This window comes from Lates calcarifer, linkage group LG19 (genome assembly GCF_001640805.2).
Source record: "Lates calcarifer isolate ASB-BC8 linkage group LG19, TLL_Latcal_v3, whole genome shotgun sequence".
NCBI lineage: Eukaryota > Metazoa > Chordata > Actinopteri > Centropomidae > Lates > Lates calcarifer.
The window spans coordinates 24,269,019-24,295,217 of record NC_066851.1 but is presented as its reverse complement, the minus strand read 5'-3'; the positions used below and the strand labels follow the sequence as shown (position 1 = coordinate 24,295,217).

At 41.5% G+C, this 26,199-nt stretch overlaps 1 protein-coding gene across 8 annotated transcripts; it reads right to left on the bottom strand.

Moving 5' to 3' along the window:
• Positions 1 to 2,106: 2,106 nt before the first annotated feature.
• Positions 2,107 to 25,911, bottom strand: LOC108881139 (NACHT, LRR and PYD domains-containing protein 12-like). 8 transcript variants are annotated; one of them, XM_018672968.2, is made up of 18 exons: positions 25,798 to 25,911; positions 25,052 to 25,201; positions 23,430 to 23,659; positions 21,424 to 23,215; positions 17,549 to 17,725; positions 15,858 to 16,031; positions 14,329 to 14,502; positions 13,868 to 14,041; positions 12,010 to 12,183; positions 11,115 to 11,291; positions 10,825 to 10,865; positions 9,228 to 9,367; positions 8,200 to 8,255; positions 6,277 to 6,491; positions 5,773 to 6,032; positions 5,262 to 5,378; positions 5,004 to 5,145; positions 2,107 to 3,459 (listed from the first exon to the last, which is right to left on the bottom strand). In XM_018672968.2, exons 2-18 carry the CDS (start codon positions 25,168 to 25,170, stop codon positions 3,143 to 3,145), a joined length of 4,479 nt encoding a protein of 1,492 aa, XP_018528484.2. In that variant the 5' UTR covers positions 25,171 to 25,201; positions 25,798 to 25,911; the 3' UTR covers positions 2,107 to 3,142. The 8 variants fall into 8 exon arrangements, with proteins under 8 accessions (XP_018528484.2, XP_050934072.1, XP_050934073.1 ...); XM_051078115.1 differs by having other exon boundaries at positions 21,424 to 23,212; XM_051078116.1 differs by lacking the exon at positions 12,010 to 12,183.
• Between the last annotated feature and the right edge of the window lie 288 nt (positions 25,912 to 26,199).

Sequence of the window (26,199 nt, the reverse complement as noted above, 5' to 3'; positions counted from 1 at the left end):
GCAACGACCCCTGCAACACTTCTCCCAGAAAACTGTTGAAATTAAAATGCTTTAGTGTTAACGTTTATTTCTTGTGTTTGCAGTGGAACAACACAAAAACAAACCAAATCTGATATAATTCCACACAAAACTCCAAAATGGACTGGACAGTTATTGACAACCTCAATTTATTATTTGGTAGCGCATCCTGAAATCAGTCACTTCCTGTAACCATGAATGAATTTATTACATCTCTCCAGTAGGCTCGGTGATAAAATGATATTGCAATAGAAACTCTCCAGACAGACATATGAGACATGGTTGATAACAACATTGATAGAACTCATTCCACCAGTGTTCTGACGGAATGGCTGGAACAGAGATGGAGACATCGGGTTAAGTTGATACACACCGCACAGAGAGCAGGAGAAAACACACCTGCTAATGTTTTGGATACTGCAGCTGTGAGCAGCAGTACATCAGGAGTGGGACCAAGATAAAAGAGAAAAAGACAGAAAAGTTAAGGAAAACCCGAGCGACAGCTTTACCAAAGAAGATGCCCCCAACGGACACAGCCCCGAAAACAAACCTGACTTAACGTTAGCTACTATTTGCTCTTTGTCTCATCTTTCTCTCTCATCTCCCTTTTGCAAATGTAAAACAGGCTACTGCAGCAGCGGCAACAACTGACCCGCAGTGGGCCACCGCTATAAACATTTTATAGATATAGAGCCACTACAGACATAAAGTTGGCGTCTTGGTCATAAATCAGTTCTCTCCGCTGTTTTTAACTCGTCATATCACCAAAAGAAAGAAGACCAAATTGCACTCCCGGAAACTCTCCTTCAACTCCTCCTGTGACTTCTTTTCCTCTTCTTTATGTGTGTTTTAAAAGCATCGTATTAGTTAACACGGCTGCGTTCGCAACAGACGGTGAGAGCTGATACTGTTGTATCATGTGTATGCAGGTCAGCTTGAATTTCTTTGGAAGATGACTGATGATGCAAACAACCTTCATTGCAATCTTTCATTCGTTTTTCTCCCCCGTCTGTGCACATTCACGGAGGTCAGCTACAGTGCCATGAGGTGTAAACTTCTTGATGACATTGCACACAGTGGGAAAAACGAGCACAACATGATGCTAAACTCAAACTGAACAAGATGAAACAACAGCAGCAGCAACCTGAAAGAGAAATAAACAAATGACCATCGACAGTACTTCTGTCCACCTTACGTCATGGTCACTTTAGCCACAGAAACATAAATACACTCTTACCCACTCCTAAAGATGACTGAAATTTCTTAAAAAAGAACAAGAGATACAATTAAATGAGAAGGCTAACGCTAATGCTAATTTTATATTTGCTAGCTTACCTCCGTGCCCCAGGTTTGCTCAGCGTCACGAAGCAACGTCTCAAACATTGGTCTTGTTGTCTTTCCGACATTGTTTATCGGTCGCTCTGCTTCCCCACTGCCGGTCACGTTCAATGACGCCATGTGTTGTGGCAATGACGTCATATGCCAGCCAACCAATCCGACAAACGCGGATTGGTCGGCTCATTGTGCTCCGCCTAGCAACTGGTTCTGATTGGTCGAATAGTTTTATTGAAGAAAATAATTTCATAGTGTCTAATGAACAAACATTATGATAGAGTTGAACCAAATTAGATAGAAAATTAAGTATAACAGAACAAAAATTAAATTAAAACAAAATGGTAAATAAAAGGGGGAAATTTAAACCAGTTAGTTAGACCTGTCACTGGTGAGACTGTTCTCTCATACCACATAGACATCTCTGGCATGTTTGGATTGAATTAATTTCAGAAATTAACATTAAGATAAAGTTTTGGGTGGAACTGGATATTTGAAGAACCTTGCTCTCAATATGGATACTTCTGATTCAAAAGGTGCATTTGACTGCATGAGACTGAGTGTGATGCATGCTGGTTTAGAAATTCTAGATGCATTCAAGATTACTCAAATGAAAAACTTAATCAATCTATCATATAAATCTTCTATGAGACAGTTTATTGTCCCAGAAAGTGGAACAGAAGAACTAATGTGAAACTGCTGTTGGAGTCAGATGTTCATGAGCCTCTTCAGGATGATTCTGACAGGTAAAACAGATTCACCACGATAAAGTAAAGTTTATTTCTATAGCACCTTTCACAGACATTAAATTTACATCAGTAGGATAAAATGTTCTATAAAAACAGTATTAAAAATAGGAATAATTCAAATCAGAGGCAGTAGTTAGAGATTATACAATAAAGACTGGTTTCCAAAGAAGACACCTAGGAAATAGCCAGTGAATTTAGTTTAACTGTTGCTGTTTACAGCCTCAGTCTTTTACATAACACTGCAGGTATAATGTCAATATGACCATCAACAGATCTTTTCCCAGGGATGAAAAACTAAACCCTAAAATAAACCCTAAAATTCTAGCTGATGAGCAGAAAGTAACACATACGTATTACTCAAAGTATATATAAAAATACTACATTGGTCTCTTGTAGGAAAACCTGTTTTGATTGCTAATGTGGAATTAATTCATTCAAAATTTATATTTAAATAGAAAACAAATGCAGCCTCCATGTCTTGTAAAGTAGTCAGTCCTCCACCAACCAGTCCACCTACAGTTCATTTGTGTGTGAATTCTTGAGTTATGGTCAAAAACGTGTTTTGTGCAGTCAGAGTGATGTTGACCATCAATTTCTAGTGAGTTAATCTTTGAGTCCAATGAATGTGTGTAACTAATTTGAAGAAACTCGCAATGTGTTACTGAGATATTGCATTCATGAGAATGGGACGAACAACCTGAAAACATAATGCCTCCGGAGGAGGAGACATTAAAATACATGTGAATGAAGAATAGCTCCTTCAGGATGAGGGTACAAGAACTGACAAAACATCAAACACAGTATCTGATTAAAAATGTAAATGTAAATGTAGGATTTTGAGAGTATGCGAACATACTGATTTTAAAAGATCATGGCACTGCAGCCTTCTAAATCACAATCATATCGAATCAAATCGTGGGGTGCCCTGAGATTCCCACCCCTATACAGTGCAGGTGACTCTGATTCATGTTTAGAGAGTTTGAAGGTTTCTACCAGATGTGTTGGTGTCAGACAGAAACAGCCTGATAAACACTGTTCCTGCTTCACGTTAAGTTCAGTTCTGTTGAAAGGCATCGATCCTCCTCACAGAGAACAGAGATCAGAGCTGAACTGGCCTCTGATCCTTTTCTTCTCATCGTGTCGATCACCGCTCGAGCTTTGTCTGCCCTGCTCGCTGTTCCAGCTAAATCCATCTCATCATCAGTTATCACCCCACGCTCCAGGAGTTTATCCAGCAGCTTACGTAGAACAGGTTCAGACACTCTGCTGATAAACTGAGTCCGAACAGACTTCAGCTTCTTTTCTGGTGGGACACTCAGAGTCCCTGCTGGGACACTCAGAATCCCTGCTAGATCAGGACCTATAAGATGAACAAGAAAAATAATTGTGTTCAATAATCACATAAACTGATAAACAACAACATTAAAACCACCTGCCTAATATTGTGTAGGCCCCCATCACCTCTTTGTCATTCTTGAATATGCATAAGAGCTTCAAATACAGGACCAGTCAAAAGTTTCGACACACCTTTTCTTTCAATGGTTTTTCTTTATTTCTATTAGTTTCTACATTTCTACACAGAACAATCTGCACATAAACCCCAGCAAGACGAAGGAGGTGGTGAAGGTGGAAGGCGTTTCCCACTGCACCAGTGAACATCCAGGGTTTGGACATTGAGATCGTGGAGTACAAATGCCTGGGTGTTTACCTCAACAATAAACTGGACTGGTCTCACAACACCGGCGCCCTGTACAAGAAGGGCCAGAGTCGTCTCCACCTGCTGAGAAGACTGAGGTCCTTCGGAGTGTGCAGGTCACTGCTAAAGACCTTTTATGACTCTGTGGTAGCCTCTGCCATCTTGAGTAGTTTACAGTAGTGTATAGAACTGTGTACCAAACACAACACAACTGATGGTCTCAAACACATTAAGAAGGCAAGAAATTCCACAAATTAACTCTTGATATGTGTGCCATTATTTATGAAATGAATGCATCAACAATATACTAAATCTGAACACATTTTCATGATCACTAGAAGATTTTGTCAGTTTTGCTTTCCACTGTCAATTAGTTACTATAGGTAATCAGTCTGTAAAGTAACAACTACAATGATCACTTGCACTTTATGCTTAAGATCTGTCATGAATGACTAAAATATTACTTTCGCCACCACATAAGCTACCTGGATATTTGCCTCTCTGAAAGGACTCTGCCAGTAACCTCTGTCTCTGTACCGGGTCTGATTCTGTCTGAGGGATTTTCTTTTTTTCTTTTGTAGCTTAGAGTTGTCTTAATTGTTGTTTTCCATGTGTTTGTATAAATTGGTGGTGCTGCCACAGTAGCAGATCCCACACACATGCCCTCACTCACTGCAGCCTACAGGTGTCTGTTCAGTGCCTACAAGTCACATGACAGTACAACAATAGAACATATGAGACCAGGGGAGGAAGACAAGCAAAGTGTTCCTGCAAAATGTGAAAGCAGTGTTTGCACAGACATGTCTACTCTTTGATGAAACGGAAGCAACGTACTGAATGTAGAGGACAGAAACTGAAACTAAGGTATCGATCATATCACGTTAGTATCGATCTGATACCTACACCAACGTTGGTATCGATAGTATCCAAATTTGGATTGATCCACTCACCCCTATCTGATTGTGAGAATGCCAAGTGTGTGCAAAGCTGTCATAAAAGCAAAAGGTGTCTATTTTTAAGAATCTAAAACTAATTCTTTTTTGTTTTCCACTTTTTTTGTTTTCTGAATAATTCTATATGTGTGCTTTCATAGTATTGACGTCTTCACTATTAATCTACAGTATAGTAACTTTTGACAGGTTCTGTATGCAAAGTCTATTCTATTCTATATATCAGGTGAAGTGCTTCTGCAGGAGGGTGAAGCCTACCTGTCAAATAGATTTTAGATTTCCAGACTTCTGTCCTCTCTTGGTCTTGGACCATCAAAGTCACTTCCTCTGGGTTTGAGGTCAGAAATACCTTAAATGTTGGAAGGTAATTTGGTCCATAATTTGGGAGAAACTCTGCATGCTGAAAAAGAAACACATTTTTTCATACCTGTTGTAAAATTTAATCTGGTACTTCATTGTGAATCCATTCCCAACTCTATCCATGATCATTTTGTAAGAGTGTGAGACGTGACTCACCTTAGGCTGTATTTCTAAGTCCTCAGGTTCACAGTGGACACTGTAACTTTGACCAATGCACAGTTTACAGGAAGGGGTGACGTCCATGTATTCAGCACCTCTTCGTTGGGCCTCAACCTTCAGCGACAGAACATTTTTATTATGATGTTTATTGCTCAAGAGTTAAGTCAATTTTATTTTATACAAAAACAGCTAATGTTGACCTATTCTGTACTTTACTGTTACCCAGTGAAGAGAAGCAAGTACAGGAGAGATTATTAAGGTTCTGTTAAAATATCTATGTATTTAACTTTGGACTCATTTAGGCCTCTGTTTACACCACCTGGTGGATGTACGTATGGAATGACACTTGTAGACAGAAGTTTATACTGTACCTAAAGAGATCCAGAAGAAAACCTAAAATCCGAGGAGCAGTCTGAAGGTTTACAGCTCAGATGTTCAGTTTCAGAGATTCCCAGAATGAAAAGGTTTAATTAGGTTTATTGTTAGAACATATGACAGACAGCTTTACCTCTGGCAGAGGGACATTGTTTGGCAGCAGAAGTACATCGAGTGTTGGAGGCCCTCTAACTGGAGGTCGAAGGAAAGGCAGAACATTGCAGTTTACTGGCATTCTCAGTAACCATTTAACTGTATCTCTGACCAGCCCAAAGGCAGAGAGGTGAGGAACCTTCACAACCACATGAGTCTCTGTGATCTCCAATGGCTCCAAGATTTCTGTTCCATCATCAGTCTTGTGGACGACAGACAGCAGGCCTTCAACCTGCAGCGCTGTGAAAGCACAGAGCTGTTAAACTTTGTTTTACTGCGAACAGGTTCATCCCTGCCTCATTCAATTTTTAACATTTGAGTTCAGAGATCAAATTAATCTAATGTCCTAAACTTATTCCTTGTCCTATAGGTCATCTGTCTGGATGTGTACATTTATTGTTATGCATAAACTCCACTACAATTTTCTGTTTTTGTTTAGCATTGTCCCAAAAGCAGTTATTTTAAGTAATAAAAAAATCTTTACCATCCTTTGTTTCACAGTGTGGGAGGTGGAGCTCACTGACAGCATCCTCAGGACACTGGATATCAAACAGAGGCCCTGCAGCCATCTTTCCAGCTGATTGGAGTTGGCTCTCATCCCATTGGACAGTCCTGTAGAAGAGCTGCGCCTCCAGAGCCACAACAAACACCAATCTAGTTGAAGTACACTGGAACCCACCTGGACCAGGACACCTGAACCTGCAGGACACAGACGATGGGATGACGCCACCTCATGATTCCAGAGAGACCAGAGAACAAAGGAGACAAACTGTGGGAAAACAACAGAAACAACTGGAGTTCCTAATTAGAATTGAAATCAAGTCTGAGTCAAAACTGTAGCACACACAGTGCATGTTACATCTGTACTGTTGCTGCATCGGCTGTTCAAGTGAACACACATAAATGTTTGAGAATACAGTGAGGCAGAAATGCTTTTTGTGCTGTGTCCTAATGTGCATGTAGTCAAGGTTATTAGGCCTAAATATTGGTTTGGACATCTCCGTGTTTCCTCACAGGTGGTAGAGATATGTCATACTGTCAGACTTAGATTAAGGGTTTTCACCTCCACGGTTTTCAGCCATGGTACTTTGCTGATGAAAATGATAGATGGTTCTTTCTGAGACTGGGAGTGACTTGCTGACCCTGTCTGAGCTTTAGGATCTTAGGGTCTTGTTCACCAGCAGCCACAAGTTTTAGAGCACTGTCAAAAAGAAGTGGACGTATTCTGGACACTTTAGAAAGGGAGGGCACACTGAGGCAGAAAACACTGGTGAGATTAAACATCCTATCAGGTCTGGGAAAAACAAATATTTTAACAAAAGCTTTGTGATCCGGATCAGCTCCCCGTTCACCTGAACAGTCCAGTAAAATGCCTGCATCACTGCTAACATCGCACCAATCCACTATTTTCTGACAGAGACAACCATGGCCTCAGACTTGGAGGTGCGGACTCTCATTCCAGCTGTTTCACACTTGGCAGCAAATGGTCCCAGTGTGCGCCTGAGACCATGGCCTGATGAAGCCAAAGAAACCACATCCTCTGTAAAGAGACTTCCTGCTGAGAATATGAACACATCTCTAACTCAAGTTATACGAGGACTGGATGGCTCGTTGTACAACCCCAGTACCCCATACCCCTGCAGTGCCCTTCTCAAGGCTCCCCTGAGGACACTGTGTAAACCTTCTTCAAGTCCACAAATCACATGTAGACCACATGGGCAAACCCCCACCATACCTTGGGTAACCTTGCAAGAGTACAGAGATGGTATGTTGTTCCAGAACCAGGTCGGAATCCACATTACTCCTCCGGGATCTGAAGTTCAACAGTCAGTCAGAGCCTTGTTTCCAGTACCCTGGCATAAGCTTTCCCAGGGAGGCTTAGCAGTGTGATACCCTGATAATTGATGTATTTTTCAAACATGAGAACCACTACCCTGCTCTGCCAGTCCCCAACCTCCACACTACATTAAAGAGCTGCATTAGCCAAAACAGCCCAACAATGTCCACAACCTTCAGCATCTCAGGGCAAGTCACATCCACACCAGGCACCTTGCTGCTGATGAACTTCTTAATTACCTCAGAGACCTCTGTCAGAGATAAGAAGGAGCCCATATACTGTATGCAAATATAATGTCCAAACCATCAAGAGAAGCAACAGATATTACAGTTGACTGACAGCTGATCCAGTCGTCATCACAAACAACTGATGTTGGTGGTTTGAAGGAAAGGACATCTCATTTCTCCATAAGAACAGTGTCTTATATTCCTCATACTGTCAGGCTGGGGCCATGAGACCACCGCAGAGAGCACATCAGGAGACTGCAGTAGCTGAAAAGAGGAAAGCTGCGGGAGAAGAAAGAGCTACTTTGCCTAAAAGCAGTGCTCAGTGATTTTATTGTAAGATTACCTGTATGAGACTTGTGTAGATTCAATTTGCTGGTCAGGTGTGAAGTTTGATGGAGGCTGGGATTCAGAAAGAAAAAACATTATTATTATTTTACTAGAAATAGCCAACTTGTGTTCAGTGACGCAAACAAATACTTGTACACAGTCCAGACTTATCTTGCCTTTACTTGTATTTATGTCTTTCTATCTTTTCAATCACTTATGCTGCTGCAACGATGTAAATTTCCCCATTGTGGGACTAATAAAGGATTATCTTATCTTATCTTATCTTAACTGAGGAAATGAAGTCCAAGTGGACTGATAGTGTGACACAAGTATAGGGTGTCATTGTAATTATTATTATGACATGACATAAAAGAAGAAAAAATGCAAGACTAACATCTCAAAAGGCATCAAAAAACTGAATTGAACTAAAAAATATTAATAATTTATGCACGTATAGATGTCTTAAAAAAGGTACTGGCAAACATCTGCTCAAGAGCATCTGAAGAGGATGTTTCTAGCTCCAAATGTGTGAAGGTAGTTGGTGCCACACAACATGAAGTAAACGGTCCTGATAATAGTTAGAAAATATGTTTGCTGAGGTCACAAACTGATTTAGCAGTATGAAGAGTTCCACAATCAAGTGGATATTTTTCAAAGTTACAGACTGCTAAGAACTAAAATCCCTTTGTTGTGTTTCCCTGTAAAGAGTTTCCTTGCTGAGCGTGGGAAGAGGGAGAAGAGGGAAGAAGAGAGATTTTCATACTAAGAGCACTTTAGAGGAAATACTACTGCAGTCATTTGACACAGCAGCCATGTTGTCAGAATGGAGAACTGCCCAAACTAAAGACACAAGGCCAAAATGTCTGACAACAGATGTTTTAGTTTTCTGATCCACTGTATGCATTTCTCTTTCTCCATCTGTAGAAAGTGGCTGAGAAGTCCTCAGCCACAGCAGATATTTGTTCAATTGTTTGTTTTCCATTACCTGCTGTGTCTTGAGCCCTTAAATCTGCCTGGAATATCAGGACACAGTGGTTCTCTCACCTCCATCAGCTTTGCATCATCTTCATATGCATCCAACTTCTTTGCATTGTCCTCAGATACAACCAGCTTCTTTGTGTCATCCACAGATGCACCCAACTCTGTGTCTGCGGTGTTTGGGTCCAGTCTGATGTCAGGATCACCTGGTGGGAAGAAAATGCACAACAGACATGAGAAATCAGCATTTACTGTTACTCTCCTCATCAGATGTGACTCAGACATGAAAGCAGACATTGTGAGCAGAGTCCAACAGCAGCAGCTAAAAGCCTCCTGTCATCACTTTCCTCGCAGATGCTTGGTTTTCTGGTGATTGTGTATAAATCTGTGTGAATGTGTCCAAATATCTGATACTGAATCAACTCATTCTATAATATGGATATGCTAGCTGCCTTTATTGAGCAAAATTCACTAGCTGCACCCACGTGTTGTTTTTGTATATACACCCTGATACACAGCAGCTGTACTGTAGTACGTCACATCTGTGAGAAAAATTCTGAGCTTTTCCTCCATGCAGTAGTTCATTTGTTTTCAGTATCAGTAACTAGAATCAGTTTCAATGACACAAGGATGCAGTCTGGCTTATTTAATGCTTATGGATCACAGACCTGCAGCGATACTTTAGCTTTAACTCTGTTTTCCTGTGAAAACAACACACATTGAAAAACCACAACCACTCTCATCAAAATGACCCGTCAGTAGTTTTCTTATGTTCAACTTGATGAGGATGTATTCTCTTTCAGCACCAACTGCATTCACTGATAATATTTAGAAATTCTTTTGACTAAAATTCCTGTATTGCTTTTTTTTGTTTAAAAACTAATTTATATCCATCCATCCATTTTCTTCAGCTTATCTAAGGTTGGGTCATAGTGGCAACAGGCTGAGCAGGAATTTGCAAACATCTGTTTCCCCAGCAAAGTCTTTCTGCTCCTCCTGTGGGATCCCAAAGCATACCCAGGCCAGGCCAGATAAGATATGTAATCCCTTCAGCAATTTCTGGGCATACCTTGGGTGTCCTCCCAGTTAGATATGGCATGAAAACCTCTAAAGGAAGGTGCCCAAGAGGCATCCTAATCTGATGCCCAAACCACCTCATGTTGGTACTTTCGATGCAAAGGAGCAGCAGCTTTACTCCAAGCCCCTCACCCTATCTCTAAGGCTGAGCCCAGACACCCTGTGGATTCTTTTGGTCGCTACCCAAAGTAAGTGAGGGTTGCAACACAGATCAACTTGTATAATTGAAAGCTTCACCTTCCAGCTCAGCTCCCTCTTCACCACAACAGACAAGCACAACACATGCCACGCCAATCTGTCTGTCAATTTCCTGCTCCATTGTACCCTTACTTGCAAAGAAGACCCAGAGATACTTATAGTCAAGATCAAGTGAATAACCACTCTTATTGTAAGACTAAGCTTTATCCTGCACGCGTTTGTACTGCAGTGTTGCAGTACATTGAAATAATTCAGATAATGTAGCTCAACTTGCATATACAGGTGATGATATGGCTCATTCTGCTGTAAGCTGAAACAATATGTACATAAATTCTGTCCATCAAATCAGGACCTGTTCAAACTTCAAGGATCCAGATTCAGTACTCACATGTTTTGACTCTGGAAGCTTTAAACACCCTTCCTCTGACTCTGTAGGGACAAACACAACCACAACAGTCACAAAAAGAGTAAAAAATAATCAGGTTTTGTTTGAGTCAGGTTTATTAAACATAATAGTGATGATCCCAAATCAGTCTCCCCAAATAGAAACTGACCCTGTATCAATAAGCTTGTTTGGTGGGTTAGTCAGTGAATTTTGGAATCAACTAGAGCTTCAGAGTCTCACTTTAAAGCAGGTTACTGAGAAATCACCATGATATTAGTACTCCAAGAACTGACCTCAGAGTCTCCAGTCTACAGTCTGGACTCTCCAGAAACCCACACAGCTCCTTCACTCCTGAATCCTGCAGGTTTTTGTTGTCACTCAAGTCCAGTTCTCTCAGATGGGAGGGGTTGGACTTCAGAGCTGATGCCAGAGAAGAACAGCTGATCTCTGACAAACCACAGTTCTCCAACCTGAATAAAGAATAAAAGATGTGAGTTTAGGAGACAAAGTTCCTGCTTGAAACCATTCAATGTTTCATCATCTGTTCAGAGCTGAAGAAGGTTTAGAATGAACAAGTTTAGAAACTGGAAACTCCAAACACCTGAACCAACAGGATGCAGGTTAAAAACAGTCAGAGACACAAAGGGAAAAACAGCTCTCATTAATATTAATGACAACATGCTGCTGCTTCAATAAAGACGTAATGATTTCAGCTCTTAAACTCTGCAGCTCCACCACAGGCTCCATCTACAAACTCAGGCTGTGCAGACACATTTATCTGAGATTCAAAAAGTCGACACATTTATCTAAATATATATCAAATTAACTGGTTTATGGAACAACAGAGACAAAAAAACCTGCTGAACTGAGTTCAGATATTTAACCTGGTAAAACTTCTTTACAGTGTTGAAACAAACAGAAACAGAACTTGTTATTCTGAATATTTCAGTCAGTACAAACATTACAGAGCCTTATAAAGGTGTTGGAACCATCAGTTATTGATTATAGATTTGTTACTGTCTGGCAGATTTAAAGGGTTTTTGGTATTTTAAAAACTCATGAGGTGAAATGACCATTAAGATCCTCAGTGTGGAACAGTATAATATGAGCCTGATGTCTGCAGTTTTCTGTGAACATAGCTTTAACATCATATTCATCTCAGCACAGAAATAAAATATGGAGTCTGACCCCAGAGTCTCCAGTCTACAGTCTGGACTCTGCAGAAAACCACACAGCTCCTTCACTCCTGAATCCTGCAGGCTGTTTTCACCCAGGTCCAGATCTCTCAGATGGGAGGGGTTGGACTTCAGAGCTGGGACCAGAGAAGAACAGCTGATCTCTGACACATTGCAGCCCCACAGTCTGAATTAAGAATAAAAGATGTAGATCAAATCATTGATAATCAATCAGATCTGTCCTAATCAATGATGTTTTCTCTAAAATGAGTAGAGTGACTTTGTCCTTCTGTTATTGTGGATCATCATAATGTCAGCCTTCTACAGACATCATCCAAATGTCAGCTCAACATTCAGACACCTGTTCATGTCAACATTGATTCATAACATACTGCTGACCTCAGTCAGTCTCTAACTACAGTACATGTATTAAACTGAACACAGACTATTTTAATAGTTAACCCTAACCCAAATTACAGGTGATTTAATGGAACACTTGGAAAACTGCTCAGCAGAAATGTCACATACAGACAAGTTTTAAAAAATAATGCTTTAAAATACAAGATCTGCAGTTAAAAGAGTGAAACATGTCAAACCACCTCTCAGAGAATCACCACCTTCATGTAGTGGAGGGGTTTGTGTGTTCCAGTGATCCTGGAAGCTGTGTTGTCGGGGACAAACGCTCCTGGCAGAGTCTCCCAAGGCAAAGTGGTCCCAGTGGAGGGACCAGACTAAGAGCAATTCACAAAACCCTAATGAGATGGCTGTTGGACAGATGGAGCTGGTGCGCGAGATGGAGCAGTACAAACTAGATATAATTGGGCTCACCTATACGCACATCGTGGGCTCTGGAACCAAACTTCTGGAGAGGGGCTGGGCTCTTTCCTTTTCCAAAGTTACTCAGAGAGAGAGGCGCCAGGCGGGTGTGGGGATACTCACAACCCCCCCGACTAAGCGCTGCTGTGTTGGAGTTTTGTTTGGGGAACAGAAGGGTCACCTCTATGTGAGTGCAGTTCAACAAGGGGAGGACTTTGGCTGTTGTGTGTGCACATGCATCCCAGGGGAGGTCTGGGATGTGGAGTCCAAATGGACTTTGTTAAAGGCCTCCATTGTGGAGGTGGCAGCTAGGAGCTGCGGGCAGAACGTCATCGGGGCCTGTCTTGGGGCAACCAGCTTCTGCAGAAGCTGTGTTCAGCCGGGGAGGAGAACTGCTGACCCAGACTGGGGATATTGTCAGGCAGCAGAAAGAACACTTTGAGGAACTCTTACACCTGGTCAACATGTGGGTGAAGACTTGGGGGAGGCCCTATGGATGTCAAATCAACAGTAAGTGCCTTTAAACTTAAATTAAACTGGGTGAAAAAAATACAACATTTTCTCACTTGTGTTCAACATCAAAACACATGAACACAATTTTATCAAACAGACATTAGTCCTGACAATTCACTGAAATCAACTGAAAAATCAAAAGGAAGAGTTTTTTCTTTATGTCTTTGTACAAATATTAGTTGCGAGGATCTTCTGTCTGTTGTGATAAAAATTGGCTTTGACCATCGACCACTGGACATTTTCTACAGTGTATTTAGAAAACATTAGTCCTCTGACTGTGAGAAATACGAGTGTGTAAGTTGTGAAGGTTTGATTGAAGAGAACAGTCATTATTGATGACAACTGACTGACATGAACTGAACCTGAAGGAATAATTCTCAGTGTGAGATCAGAACAACTGACAATATGGAACAACCACTATTTAAAATGTCATTAATGAATTTATTCTAAATGAATGGATTCAAGTTCTGTGTGAAGATAAATGAGTTTCAGTTGTGGTTTAAAGATATAAGATCTCCAACAGTAACAGACAGTGAACTGACCTCAGAGTCTCCAGTCTACAGTCTGGACTCTGCAGAAAACCACACAGCTCCTTCACTCCTGAATCCTTCAGGTCATTGTCACTCAGGTCCAGTTCTCTCAGATGGGAGGGGTTGGACTTCAGAGCTGAGACCAGAGAAGAACAGCTGATCTCTGACAACCTGCAGTTCTTCAACCTGAATAAAGAATAAAAGATGTGAGTTTAGGAGACAAAGTTCCTGCTTGAAACCATTCAGTGTTTTATCATCTGTTCAGAGCTGAAGAAGGTTTAGAATGAACAAGTTTAGAAACTGGAAACTCCAAACACCTGAACTTGAATCAGCTATTAATTATAGATTTGTTATTGTCTGACAGATTCAAAGTGTTTTTGATGTTATTTTAAAAACTAATTACGAGTTTTAGGTTAGAACACAACTTTCACATCAGATTCATCTCAGCATAGAAATAAAATATGGAGTCTGACCTCAGAGTCTCCAGTCTACAGTCTGGACTCTGCAGAAAACCACAGAGCTTCTTCACTCCTGAATCCTTCAGCTGGTTTTCACTCAGCTGCAGTTCTCTCAGATGGGAGGGGTTGGACGTCAGAGCTGAGACCAGAGAAGAACAGCTGATCTCTGACAAACTGCGGTTGCTCAATCTGGATAAATAATAAAACATGTAGATAACATCAATGATAATCAGATATGTCCTAATCAATGATCCTTTTGTCTAAAATGAGTAGAGTAGAACCGCCTTTAGCAGCAGTAACTTGAATTGTTTCCTGTATGACTTTATAAGTCTCTGACATCATTGTGGAGGAATTTTGGCCCTTTCTTACAATGTTGCCTCAGTTAATTGAGGTTTGCAGGCATTTGTTTATGCATAGCTCTCTTAAGGTCCCGTCACAGCATTTCAATCAGGTTGAGGTCTGGACTTTGATTGGACCATTGCAACACCAAGATTCTTTTCTTTTTCAGCCATTCTATTGTAGATTTGCTAGTGTATATGGGATCATTGTCTTGTTACATGACCCAATTCTCATCTATCCATTGTTCCAGAGGTCTTGTTGTTTGTTCAGACACAACTTTGCAAACCTAAGCTGTGCTGCCATGTTCTTTTTAGAGAGAAGAGGCTTTCTCCTGGTAACCCTTCCAAATAAGCAGTTACTTTTTTAAAATTGTACTGTCACCTTTAACATTTAATACGCTAACTGAGGCCTGTAAGGTCTGAGATGTATCTCCAGGTTTTTCCAATTTCTATGAGCATTGCATGGTCTGACCTTGGGGTGAATTTGCTGAAACGTCCACTCCTGGGAAGATTGGCAACTGTTTTGAATATTTTCCACTTGTGAAAAATCTTTCTCACTGTAGAATGATGGACTTTAAATTGTATGAAAATGGCCTTTAAGCCTTCCCAGATTGGTGGGCAGCAACAATTGCTTCTCTAAGACTGTTGCTGATGTCTTTCCTCCTTGGCATTGTGTTAACAAACACCTCAATGCTCCAGACCAGCAACCTGCCAAAACTTATGCTTTTATAGAGGTGGTCACTTGCTGATGATCAGTTAATTGAGGGCATGTGATTAGCAGCACCTGGCTACTGTTTCTGAATCTTGGAGGTTGTATTTACCAGATTTTCAGAGCTGTTAAGCACCAGATGATTTTTTATTATGTCCTCCTACGTACAACCATAGATTTTAAAGAGGGTGTACTTTCTTTTTCACATGACTGTATTTAGAAAACAGTAGTCCTCTGACTGTGAGAAATACGAGTGTGTGAGTTGTGAAGGTTTGATTGAAGTGAACAGTCATTATTGATGACAACTGACTGAAATGAACTGAACCTAAAGGAATAATTCTCAGTGTGAGATCAGAACAACTGACAATATGGAACAACCACTATTTAAAATGTCATTCATTCTAAATGAATGGATTCAAGTTCTGTGTGAAGATAAATGAGGTTCAGTTGTGGATTAAAGATATAAGATCTCCAACAGTAACAGACAGTGAACTGACCTCAGAGTCTCCAGTCTACAGTCTGGACTCTGCAGAAAACCACACAGCTTCTTCACTCCTGAATCCTGATGCCTATTGAGACCCAGGTCCAGGTCTCTCAGATGGGAGGGGTTGGACTTCAGAGCTGAGACCAGAGAAGAACAGCTGATCCCTGACAATTCGCAGAAACTCAACCTGAATAAAGAATAAAAGATGTAGATCAAATCATGATAATCAATCAGATCTGTCCTAATCAATGATGTTTAGTCTAAAATGAGTAGAATGACTTTGTCCCTCTGTAGATCATCATATTGTCAGCACAACATTCATACATCTGTTCATGTCAACACTGATTCATAACATGCTGCTGACCTCAGTCAGTCTGGTGCCCCCACACATGCTAATATTTTGTTGGACTTCCTTTAGCTTTGATTACAGTGCACAATTGCCTTGGCATTGTTTCAACAAACTAATGCAATATCACAACATTTATTTCTGTCCAGAGCTCCATTACTTTTTTGCCAAGATCCTATATTGATGATTGGAGAGTCAGACCACTGTGTACTGTCTTTTTGGCTGCACATCCCAAAGATTCTCGGTGGGGTTAAGTCTGGACACTGCAGTGGCCAATTCACGAGTGAAAATGATGCGTCATGCTCCCTAAACCACTCTTTAAAAGTTTGAGCCCCATGAATCCTGGCATTGTCATCTTGGAATATGCCTGTACCATCAGGGACCAAAAAAATCCATTGATGGAAAAACCTGGTCGTTCAATATATTCAGGTCAGCTGACCTCATTTTTTGGGCACATAATGTTGTTGAATCTGGACCTGACCAACTTAAACAACCCCAAATCATAATACCTGGACTCATCAGACCACATGACCCTTTTCCATTGCTCTAATAATTTTTTCTGATTAGTGTCACTGACAAGTGGTTTTCTTGAGGCTACACAGCTGTTTAGTCCCAATGCCTTGAGTTCTCTTCACATTGTACATGTGGAAATGCTCTCATTTTCACAACTGAACCTAGCCATGAGTTCTGCTGTTGATTTTTTATGATTTGATTTCACCAAACCTGAAGTGATTTCCGATCACAATCATTCAAAAAATTTGGGCAGGAGGAACAATTACGGACACTGAAACTATTTAATGTGCAGATGAACATGTCTGAGGGGCAGTGCTGCGCTGTCACTCTGCCCTCTGTTTTTAAGTATCTAAGTCCAGTTAGTTTGTGGTTTGGTCATTTTAAGACCAGATCTGGTTGTCGAGTTTACAGCATGTTGCTCTGTTGCTCCTGCAGTACTCTGTGTGAACTGTGAGGCAGCTAAAAAAAGTATGACTCGTCCACTGACTCTCTGGTGTAAAAATAATTCCAGTGTTTGCGGTTTGCAAATCATGAATTCGTTGTGATTTCAGTTCAATTTTGATAAATTGTTTTTTCCAGAAATCTCAGATTTGATGGTGTCATTGATGAAGAATTTAGATTTTCATCAAATTTCTTACTTTAACAAACTTGTATCAACTGTTCGAAATGACAAACACTGTGACTGGTCTCACCTTCTTCTTTTTGTAGTAATTATAACAGAGTCTTTTCTCTTTACAAGCAGATTTTATAAATCCTCACACAGAAATCACAAATATGTATGAACTGATGGAAAAATGAAACTTTGAAGACTTGATTTGAGGTCCAGCTCCAGACAGTGAACTGACCTCAGAGTCTCCAATCTACAGTTTGGACTCTCCAATCCAGTGGACAGTATCTTCACCCCTGAATCTTTCATGTAGTCGTTGTTACTCAGGTCCAGTTCTCTCAGATGGGAGGGGTTGGAGCTCAGAGCTGAGGCCACAACTTCACAGTCAGCCTCTGAGAGTCGACAGCGAATAAGTCTGTGATTAGAGAAAATATAAAATGTGTTAGAATAAAATTAGATTTAAATTGTAATAAAAATAAACTCAGTACATATGATGAAAAACTCAGCAACATGATCAACATCTGCTCTTCACATCTGTGGTTCAGCTCATGTCATCTTATTGTGTTTGACATGAAACAATAATTCTCATCACTCTCTCTCAGACCTAGGTCTGGGTACCAAACTTTGGTTCTTTTATGGCATCGGCTGAAATGCTTCGACACTACCCGGTATCGAACGATGCTTTGTTTTTCAGTGCCAAATTGTGGTACCAAGGAGTTAATCACGTGATTCAGATCTGATAATGCTACCGGTGATTGGCTGTAACGTTACAGTAGAGGCATGCAGGAAAAATACTTACATGGTTACGCCCACAGACGCGGTTCACATGTATGTGTGTTGTGAACTGCACTCTGTGTGTGTGTGTGTGTAGAAGCAGTTAAAAAATGCGACTGAGGTCAAGTGTGGCTCCATTTTAACAAGACTGATGCCAATAGTGCGCGATGCATTATTTGCAAAAAGGACATCGTTGCTAAGGCAACACGAACAATTTGATGAAGCATTTGAACGTGCATAGAATCAGTTTAAGAGCAGAAAGTTGCTCTGTGTTCAACTGCACAAAGATTTAAAGGTCCTTAGTCTGCAGCAGTGAGCATCACACACTGACTTGTCACTTGTTCTTTTGCACTGAAAATTATTTGTTGCATATTTTGTTATGTTAGAAAACTGCTTTGAGTGGAAAAATACCAAAGCTGAAAAATGAAACTCAAGATTTGTACCATGATATGTAATGTCATTTTCTTTGTTGGAACTGATTTGATAAAATTGCTACTGAGGTATCCCTATCGATACCAGTATCAAAAGTTTTTGAGCGATACCCAGCCCTAAACAGACCTGCAGACTTTTAATGTGAATCTTTGTTTTGCAGATGAAGGGAGGGAAAATTACATCACCTTTATGCTTCCATCATGTGATTGATCCCCAGAGTCAGAGTGAAGCCATCTTGTTTAGTAGAACATTTTTCTGGCCCATTACTGGGCTAGTCAAGACAACCTCTGCTCTTATTGGCCAGACTTCCTGACTCCCATAGTTTTGGTTTAATATTTGCAACATTTGTTAATAAAATCACTGACAGACCACACGGTAACAGACCTCAGAACAGAAATGACAATGAATCAGAGAATGAGCACAGCTAATGATGGAACAACAACAGAAACAGGACATAAGCTACAAAGCTGCATTGGCGGCTGGACAAAGTTAACATCAAATAGCTCAAAAAGACACAGACCTGCCTACAGACATGAGTCCATAGCCGAATCAGCCACAGAGCAAGCAGCAGAGAGATGGATGGATGCAAATTTTGTGGCCAAAATCAGAACAGCAGGTAATTGAAAAACAAATGAGTGAATGAAAGGTGGCAACTGAGAAAACTGTGATGTAAAGCCACAGAGGAAGAAAGAAAGGGTCTTGAGGCACTATAGTTGGTTCAGCTTACTTTCACTAAAGAACATAAACCATTTAAATGGTATTGTGAAAGTGTGCAGTAAGATTGCAGGGACAAATCATGATCTTCTCATGGCTCTGAACAAGGCCCAGAAAATTCTGGCTGATTTGAGCCATGCTCTGTTTAGTGAGTTTGTTCTGCTTCCGTCTGGCTGCAGGTACAATCTGTCAAAAATGAATGGATTTAAGAACCCCTTTGTTCCTGCTGTAATCATTTTTTAAAATAGCTCACTGTGATTTTATACTAATACTAATACTATTTCTATTTATTTATTGTTAGAACCTATTTTACTGTTTTGTGCTGTGTGATGTATTGTTTTACAGAGGTTTAATGACTGTGATTTATTCTGAAGCCTGCACAACAATTTGCCCCTTGGGGATGATAAAGATAATAACTAACTGACAAAAGCATGCACAAAACACCTACTAGACAAACTCCAAGGAAACATCAAATGGGCACAGATGGAGATAAAACCCAGCAAGTCCTGCAACATTTCCAGTGTGAAAGGGTGGCTGATAGAGGACAGGTTCTGCATCAACAAACCAATACCAGTCATCTTGGAGAAACCCATTAAAAGTGTTGGACAGTAGTACAGTGCAGAACTCAAAGATACAGCACAGGTGGAACAACTCCAGCAGGATACAATCAACAGCCTTAAGCAAATCAATAATACTGCTCTCCCAGGGAAGTTGAAGCTCTAGTGTTTTTAGTATGGGCTGCTAACTAGACTGATGAGGCCAATTACCTTCTATGAGATCAGTCTATCCCAGGCCATTAGACTGGAGTGGCCGGTAAATGCACAGGTGACGAGGTGGCTTGGACTACAGAGATGTATTAGCAGCATAGGACTTAATAGGAATGGAGTCCTATCACTGCCCATTTCTAGACTAGTGAAGAAATACAAATGTGCAAAGACAAGACTGTAGATAACACAGAGTCTGAGGACCCAATCATAAGAGGTGTTGCTCCAACCTTGATCACAGGGAGAAAGTGCACCCCCACTGCCATAGTACAGGATGCAAAAGTGGCCCTCCGACACAAGGACATTGTAGGTCATGTACAGCAAGCTAGAGCAGGCTTTGGCCTTCCTTTCCTTCCTTGGTGTGCCAGAGCCATATACCAAGACAAGCAAGGCTGCTGGACAACTTGGGATGCTGTTAAGAGGAGGAAATTCACATGGATGGAGTTGTGGAGCATGGAGCTCAACAGGCTGAGCTTTATAATCAGAGCCACATATGCAGCCTTGCCCTCCCCTACAAATTTAAACATCTGGTTAGGAGAGGACCCAACCTGTCCTCTGTGCTCAAGCACATCTTGGTTGTTTGTAAGACCAGCCTAACAGAAGGAAGATACACCTGGCATCACAGCCAAGTACTGAATATGCCACAATATGCCTTTCAATGTACTAAAGGCTCAACTGCCACTCTTTGTCCAGGAAGGAGACAAACAAATGGCCAGTCCCTCACCCACTTTGAGCCCACTGAATGCAGCCAGGGACCGGGAAATTTGTGTTTACCTAGTCCTGTGGCTAATTTTCCCATTAGAAATTGCAGGAACCAACCTGTGTCCAGATCTGGTCCTCTAGTCTACTTCCTGTCGGCATGCCTTCACAATACAGTTGACTGTCCCTTGGGATAATGCGGTAAGAAACGACAATATGCCAACTTTGCAGCGGAGTCATCTTCAGGTCTGACAATGTTAACTCAAGTGACATCAACTGAGGACATTTATCAGACTTCACACAGCTCCTCTGGAGACACTAAAGGCTTTATTCTACTGTTTTATCATATGCTGTTATACTCCCCAACACCTGGAAACAAACTTAGATGTAAGTTCAGAGGACTTTCACTTTAATTGGTTTGATCAGGTTTGCATGAGCCAAGAAACCACAAAGATCGAACATTAACAACTAAATGTAGCATCTAACAATTATTACAAATAAACAAAAAAACTGTTATTAACTTCACAGCAACAATCACAACCATCTGAAAAATCCACCTTTCTGACGCTCACAGCAACAACACCTCAAGAAAAGAACACTACTGACCTGTGACATTTGTGATGTAAACTATGAATAATGAGAATAATTTAATACTGTGTGGATCTGAATTTGTCTGAACTACTGATCTAATCTACTGATTGATGATGTTAATGATCATGTCAGGACTCACCGAGCCTTTCTACAGTTCCTCACAGCTGGGATCAGTCTCCGTCGTCCCTCCCCTGATGTATTATACTCCGACAGGTCCAACTCATCCAGAACCTCCTCTGACATCTGCAGCATGTAGGCCAGAGCTGAGCACTGGATCTCAGAGAGTCTCTGCTCTGATCTGTTCTCTGACTTCAGGAACTCTTGGATCTCCTGATGGACTGAGTGGTCGTTCATCTCCATCAGACAGTGGAAGATGTTGATACTTCTATCAGGAGATGTATAATACATGTTCATTTCCTTCAAGTTGTTAATGGCTCTCTGGATGACTTCTGGACTGTTCTCTGTCTGACCCAGCAGGCCTCCTAAGACTCTCTGGTTGGACTCCAGAGAGAGGCCATGAAGGAAGCGAACAAACAGGTCCAGGTGGCCATTTTTACTTTCAAGGGATTTATACATGACTGCACTCAAGAAGTCATCCAGGTTTGAATCAACATGTTCTTCACCCAGGAACTTCTTCAGTACCTGTGTGTTCCTGTTGGTGAAACAGTGGAACATGTAGACTGCAGCCAGAAACTCCTGAACGCTTAGATGAACAAAGCAGTAGACTGTTTTCTGGAAGATTACACTCTCTCTTTTGAAGATCTCTGTACAAACTCCTGAGTACACCAAGGCCTCTGTCACATCAAGACCACACTGCTCCAGGTCTTCTTGGTAGAACATGATGTTTCCTTTCTCCAGATGTTCAAACGCCAGCCTCCCCAGCTTCAGAAGAACTTCCCTGTCAGCCTCCGTCAGCTCCTGTGGACTCGTCTCATGTCCCTCATGGTACTTGTTCTTCTTCCTCTTTGTCTGAACCAGCAGGAAGTGTGAGTACAGGTCAGTCATGGTCTTGGGCAGCTCTCCTCTCTGCTCTGTAGTCAACATGTGCTCCAGAACTGTAGCAGTGATCCAGCAGAAGACTGGGATTTGACACATGATGTGGAGGCTCCTGGAGGTCTTGATGTGTGAGATGGTTCTGTTGGACAGCTCTTCATCACTGGATCTCCTCCTGAAGTACTCCTCCTTCTGTGGGTCAGTGAAGCCTCGTACTTCTGTTACCCTGTCAACACATGAAGGAGGGATCTGATTAGCCGCTGCAGGTCTGGAAGTTATCCAGACCAGAGCCGAGGGAAGCAGATTCCCCTGGATGAGGTTTGTCAGCAGCTCGTTGACTGATGACTTCTGTGTGACGTCAGACACAACCTTCCTGTTGTTGAAATCCAGTGAAAGTCTGCTTTCATCCAGGCCGTCAAAGATGAATAGAACTTTACAGACAGCCAGCTTCTCTGCTGTGACCTTCTGTAATGTTGGATGGAAAACATGGAGCAGCGTGAGAAGACTGTACTGCTCATCTCTGATCAGGTTTAGCTCCCTGAACGAAAGCAGAACCAGCAGACTGACATCTTGGTTTTCCAAGCCCTCTGCCCAGTCCAGAGTGAACTTCTGCACTGAGAAGGTTTTTCCAACACCAGCGACGCCGTTGGTCAGAACCACTCTGATGTGTCTCTGTTGGTCAGGTAAGGCTTTAAAGATGTCCTGGCACCTGATTGGAGTGTCATGGAGGGTCTCCATCTTGGAAGCTGTCTCCAGCTGCCTCACCTCATGTTGGGTATTAACCTCTTCACTCTGTCCCTCTGTGATGTAGAGCTCAGTGTAGATCCTGTTGAGGAGGGTTCTACTTCCTGTTCCATCAGTTCCTTCAGTCACACGTTCACATCTCCTCCTCAGACTGATCTTATGTTCATCTAAAACCTCCTGCAGACCACTATCTGCTGAAAGACAACAAACACTGTCAGACTAAAGAAACACAATCTGAGAATATACAGAGTATTTTAATAAGCTGTGTTGTAGGCCAAGTTGTAGGTCCTGATGCAGGGTACCCTTGGTTCAAAGCAGAGATATACATTGGTTTTAACAAATGATTCTGAAAACAACAAGTCCTGTTTTCAGAAACAATGACATCAGCAGACAGATGTTCAGTCTTACCTTGTATAGTGCTGGTCTGACTGGCTGTCTGCAGTCCAGGTCTTGTTCTGGATCTTTGTCCACACTGGGGGCAGGAGGAGTCTCCTGATGAACCAGACTGGTCCCAATATGAGGTGATGCACCGTCTGCAGAACCAATGTCCACAGCTGGTAGAGACTGGATCCTTCAGGACGTCCTGACACAAAGAACAGCAGGACAGCTGCTCCTCCACAGAAACATCACTCTTCTCTCTGTGAAGACATTTCTTCATAACTAAACCATCACAGTCACAGGTTGTCGTTTGTGTTTTGATTACCTGGCAACCTCAGAGCTATAATCCAGTGTGATCAGACCTGACAACAGATGATTTCAGCAGGTCTACCTGTACGGTGACTAAATGTTTACTTGACTGTGTCTGTGACTTCTATATTGCCAGCAACTGTTACTTGCCACAGGTGAGTTCAAATACAAATTAAAGGAACATCACATGCTTGAAATCCAATTACTTACAATTTTGAAAAAGTACCAATAATTTTGGTCAATCCACTTTTGGAGTTTTGTATGGAACTCTATCAAATTTGCCCTTTTTTCTCCACTGAAAACAAAAGAAATAAAAATTTGAATACCAAAGCATTTTAACTGCAACATTTGCTGGGAGAAGTGGTGCCTTATCTGAAAGAAGTGCAGGGGTGCCAATATTTTTAGCGATGATTGGAAGACAAAAACCACAGCCTGCTGCAGGCATCATCTGACCATAACATGACTTCACTGACAGAGACAGTGCAGTGTTTCCCCTAGGATCATAACAATGACATCCTGTGATGGCTCTTAATTATGGTATAATAAAGGTAAAAGGATTTAGAATCAGAACAAGTGGAGAGTTTTTCTCTTTATTGAACATTATGATAATAAACACTGGTGGACATTAAAGGGACATTTTGCTGATTTTCAAGATGAGGGAGAAAGAACAACTCAGCCAGCTCATCTTAAACCAGAACATATACACCACAGTGAGCTCTGCTCCACTGGGCTGCTGCTCACCAAGGACATGATTGTCATTATGGAAGGTTTAAAGGGGAGATGTGTGAGAATCAGCCAACTGTAAAATTCATACTCCAAACAAATAGGGGGCAGCATATTGACAGCAAGTTGGGGTGTCCACGTCTATCATAAGAGAAGGAAATTCACTCTGTGGTCTTTCCTCCCCCTTTCCTTGTACTGTAGTTGGACTGGCCATCAAGCCTACCTGGACAAATCTTGGTGAGTCACCTCATCAACACCAACTTTGTGTTCCTGTCATTCAGGGTGCACATGAGAGCGTGCTGCGACACAGGCTTATAGCCTACTGACAGTTATTACTTCTTCATCCTCTCATGTTGGACTGAGGGCAATGGACACTACAGTGACTCACTATCACCTCTTGTGGTACAATATGGTATTACCAGACAGAACTACTTCTGACTTCACAACCAATAAGACTCATTTCAGCCACTGAAGTTCATTTGAAAGTTAAAACTGTTTAGATCTGACAATGGATTATACTGTGAGATTCAGATTCAGTACATAGACTGGATAAATTGCCATCAAACCCCCACCCTACTCATATCCAGTTGGTTCTGAATGCAGTAGAAACAGCATCTTACTCTGAGTCTGAGGGTCCAGGTTCATCACTGAAGACTAGAAGTCTGTCTTTGGACCAGTCACTCTTCATAGACAGACGGCTGGAGACTGACCTGTCCGCCTCTTCCTCCAAATCACTCATCTTCACTAGTTTGAGAGGTAAAGCTGTTAAACTGAACACACAGACAATAACCATCATCAGGGTCAAGTTTAGAAACTTCAGAATTATTTCTCTTTTTTTGCAAGATTTTTTTTCACTTAATACAAGATGTGTTTGTGTTTCTGCTAATAAGAATCACATTTTAGGTTTTTGTGTCAATGACTCTCAGACTCTTTTTTTCAGACCTTTGTTTTCCACCTCTGCTGCCAAACCTTCATAACGTCTGTCAGAAAATGTAGTCTGACTGGTCTGACTGGTCTGATGGTTCAGACCAAGTCAGTTCCAGAGAAATGTCTAGTGTCAGTTTGTTGTCATGTGTCTTTGTATCAGCTGATGATAATAACTACAGTTTATGACAAAGTATAAAGAGATGGAAGAATCCTTATTGGATTCTGGCTGAACATTTCTATACAGAGTTGATCAACAGTATTACTGCTTATATCATGAAGTGACCGTAAACAGGAAGCGCAGTGTTTCCTGGATCAGAGTCTGAGTCGCCTGTGTTCACTGAGCTTCTCCGTCTCTGTTCGCTCTTCCCGCCTCTCCACGCGCTCACAGCTCGGTCACTTTAACATGAAATGTGTCGGAAGTAACATGCAAACAACTCACCAGCTTCTTCTGACCGCAGAAACTTTCACATCTTCACCAACTCCACCAACACTTCCCTCCTGTTCCTGCTCCGTGTCTTTTTAAAAGTCGTGTCTGCCGACGCTCCGCCCACCTCTCACGGGAGCGCGCACAGGTGAAAGTGAAACTAGCAGACACTGTAATGAGCCAAGTCCTGTTTAGAAACATGTCATGTTCTTTGTGGGCTTCAAAGTGATTATAGTTGAGTAAAAGTGAAAAAGGGGCGACGGTCGGAGCAGAGCTGTGAAGCTGAACCACTCAGAGGATTCTACCTGTGAAAAGGAAAACACCAACCAAAACCACTTCACATAAAAACTCCACAAACCACATCAGCATCAAAAGTGTGAGTGACTCCCAGCACAGACCACAGCTGTGACTGGAGAC

Coding starts and splice junctions, on each gene's coding strand:
- LOC108881139 (XM_018672968.2), bottom strand. CDS start 25,170: ATGAGTGATTTGGAGGAAGAGGCGGACAGGTCAGTCTCCAGCCGTCTG. Junction 12,184..13,867: donor TGTAGACTGGAGACTCTGAG/GTCAGTTCACTG, acceptor TTCTTAATTCAG/ACTGTGGGGCTGCAATGTGT. Junction 5,379..5,772: donor ACAATGTCCCTCTGCCAGAG/GTAAAGCTGTCT, acceptor CTGTCGCTGAAG/GTTGAGGCCCAACGAAGAGG.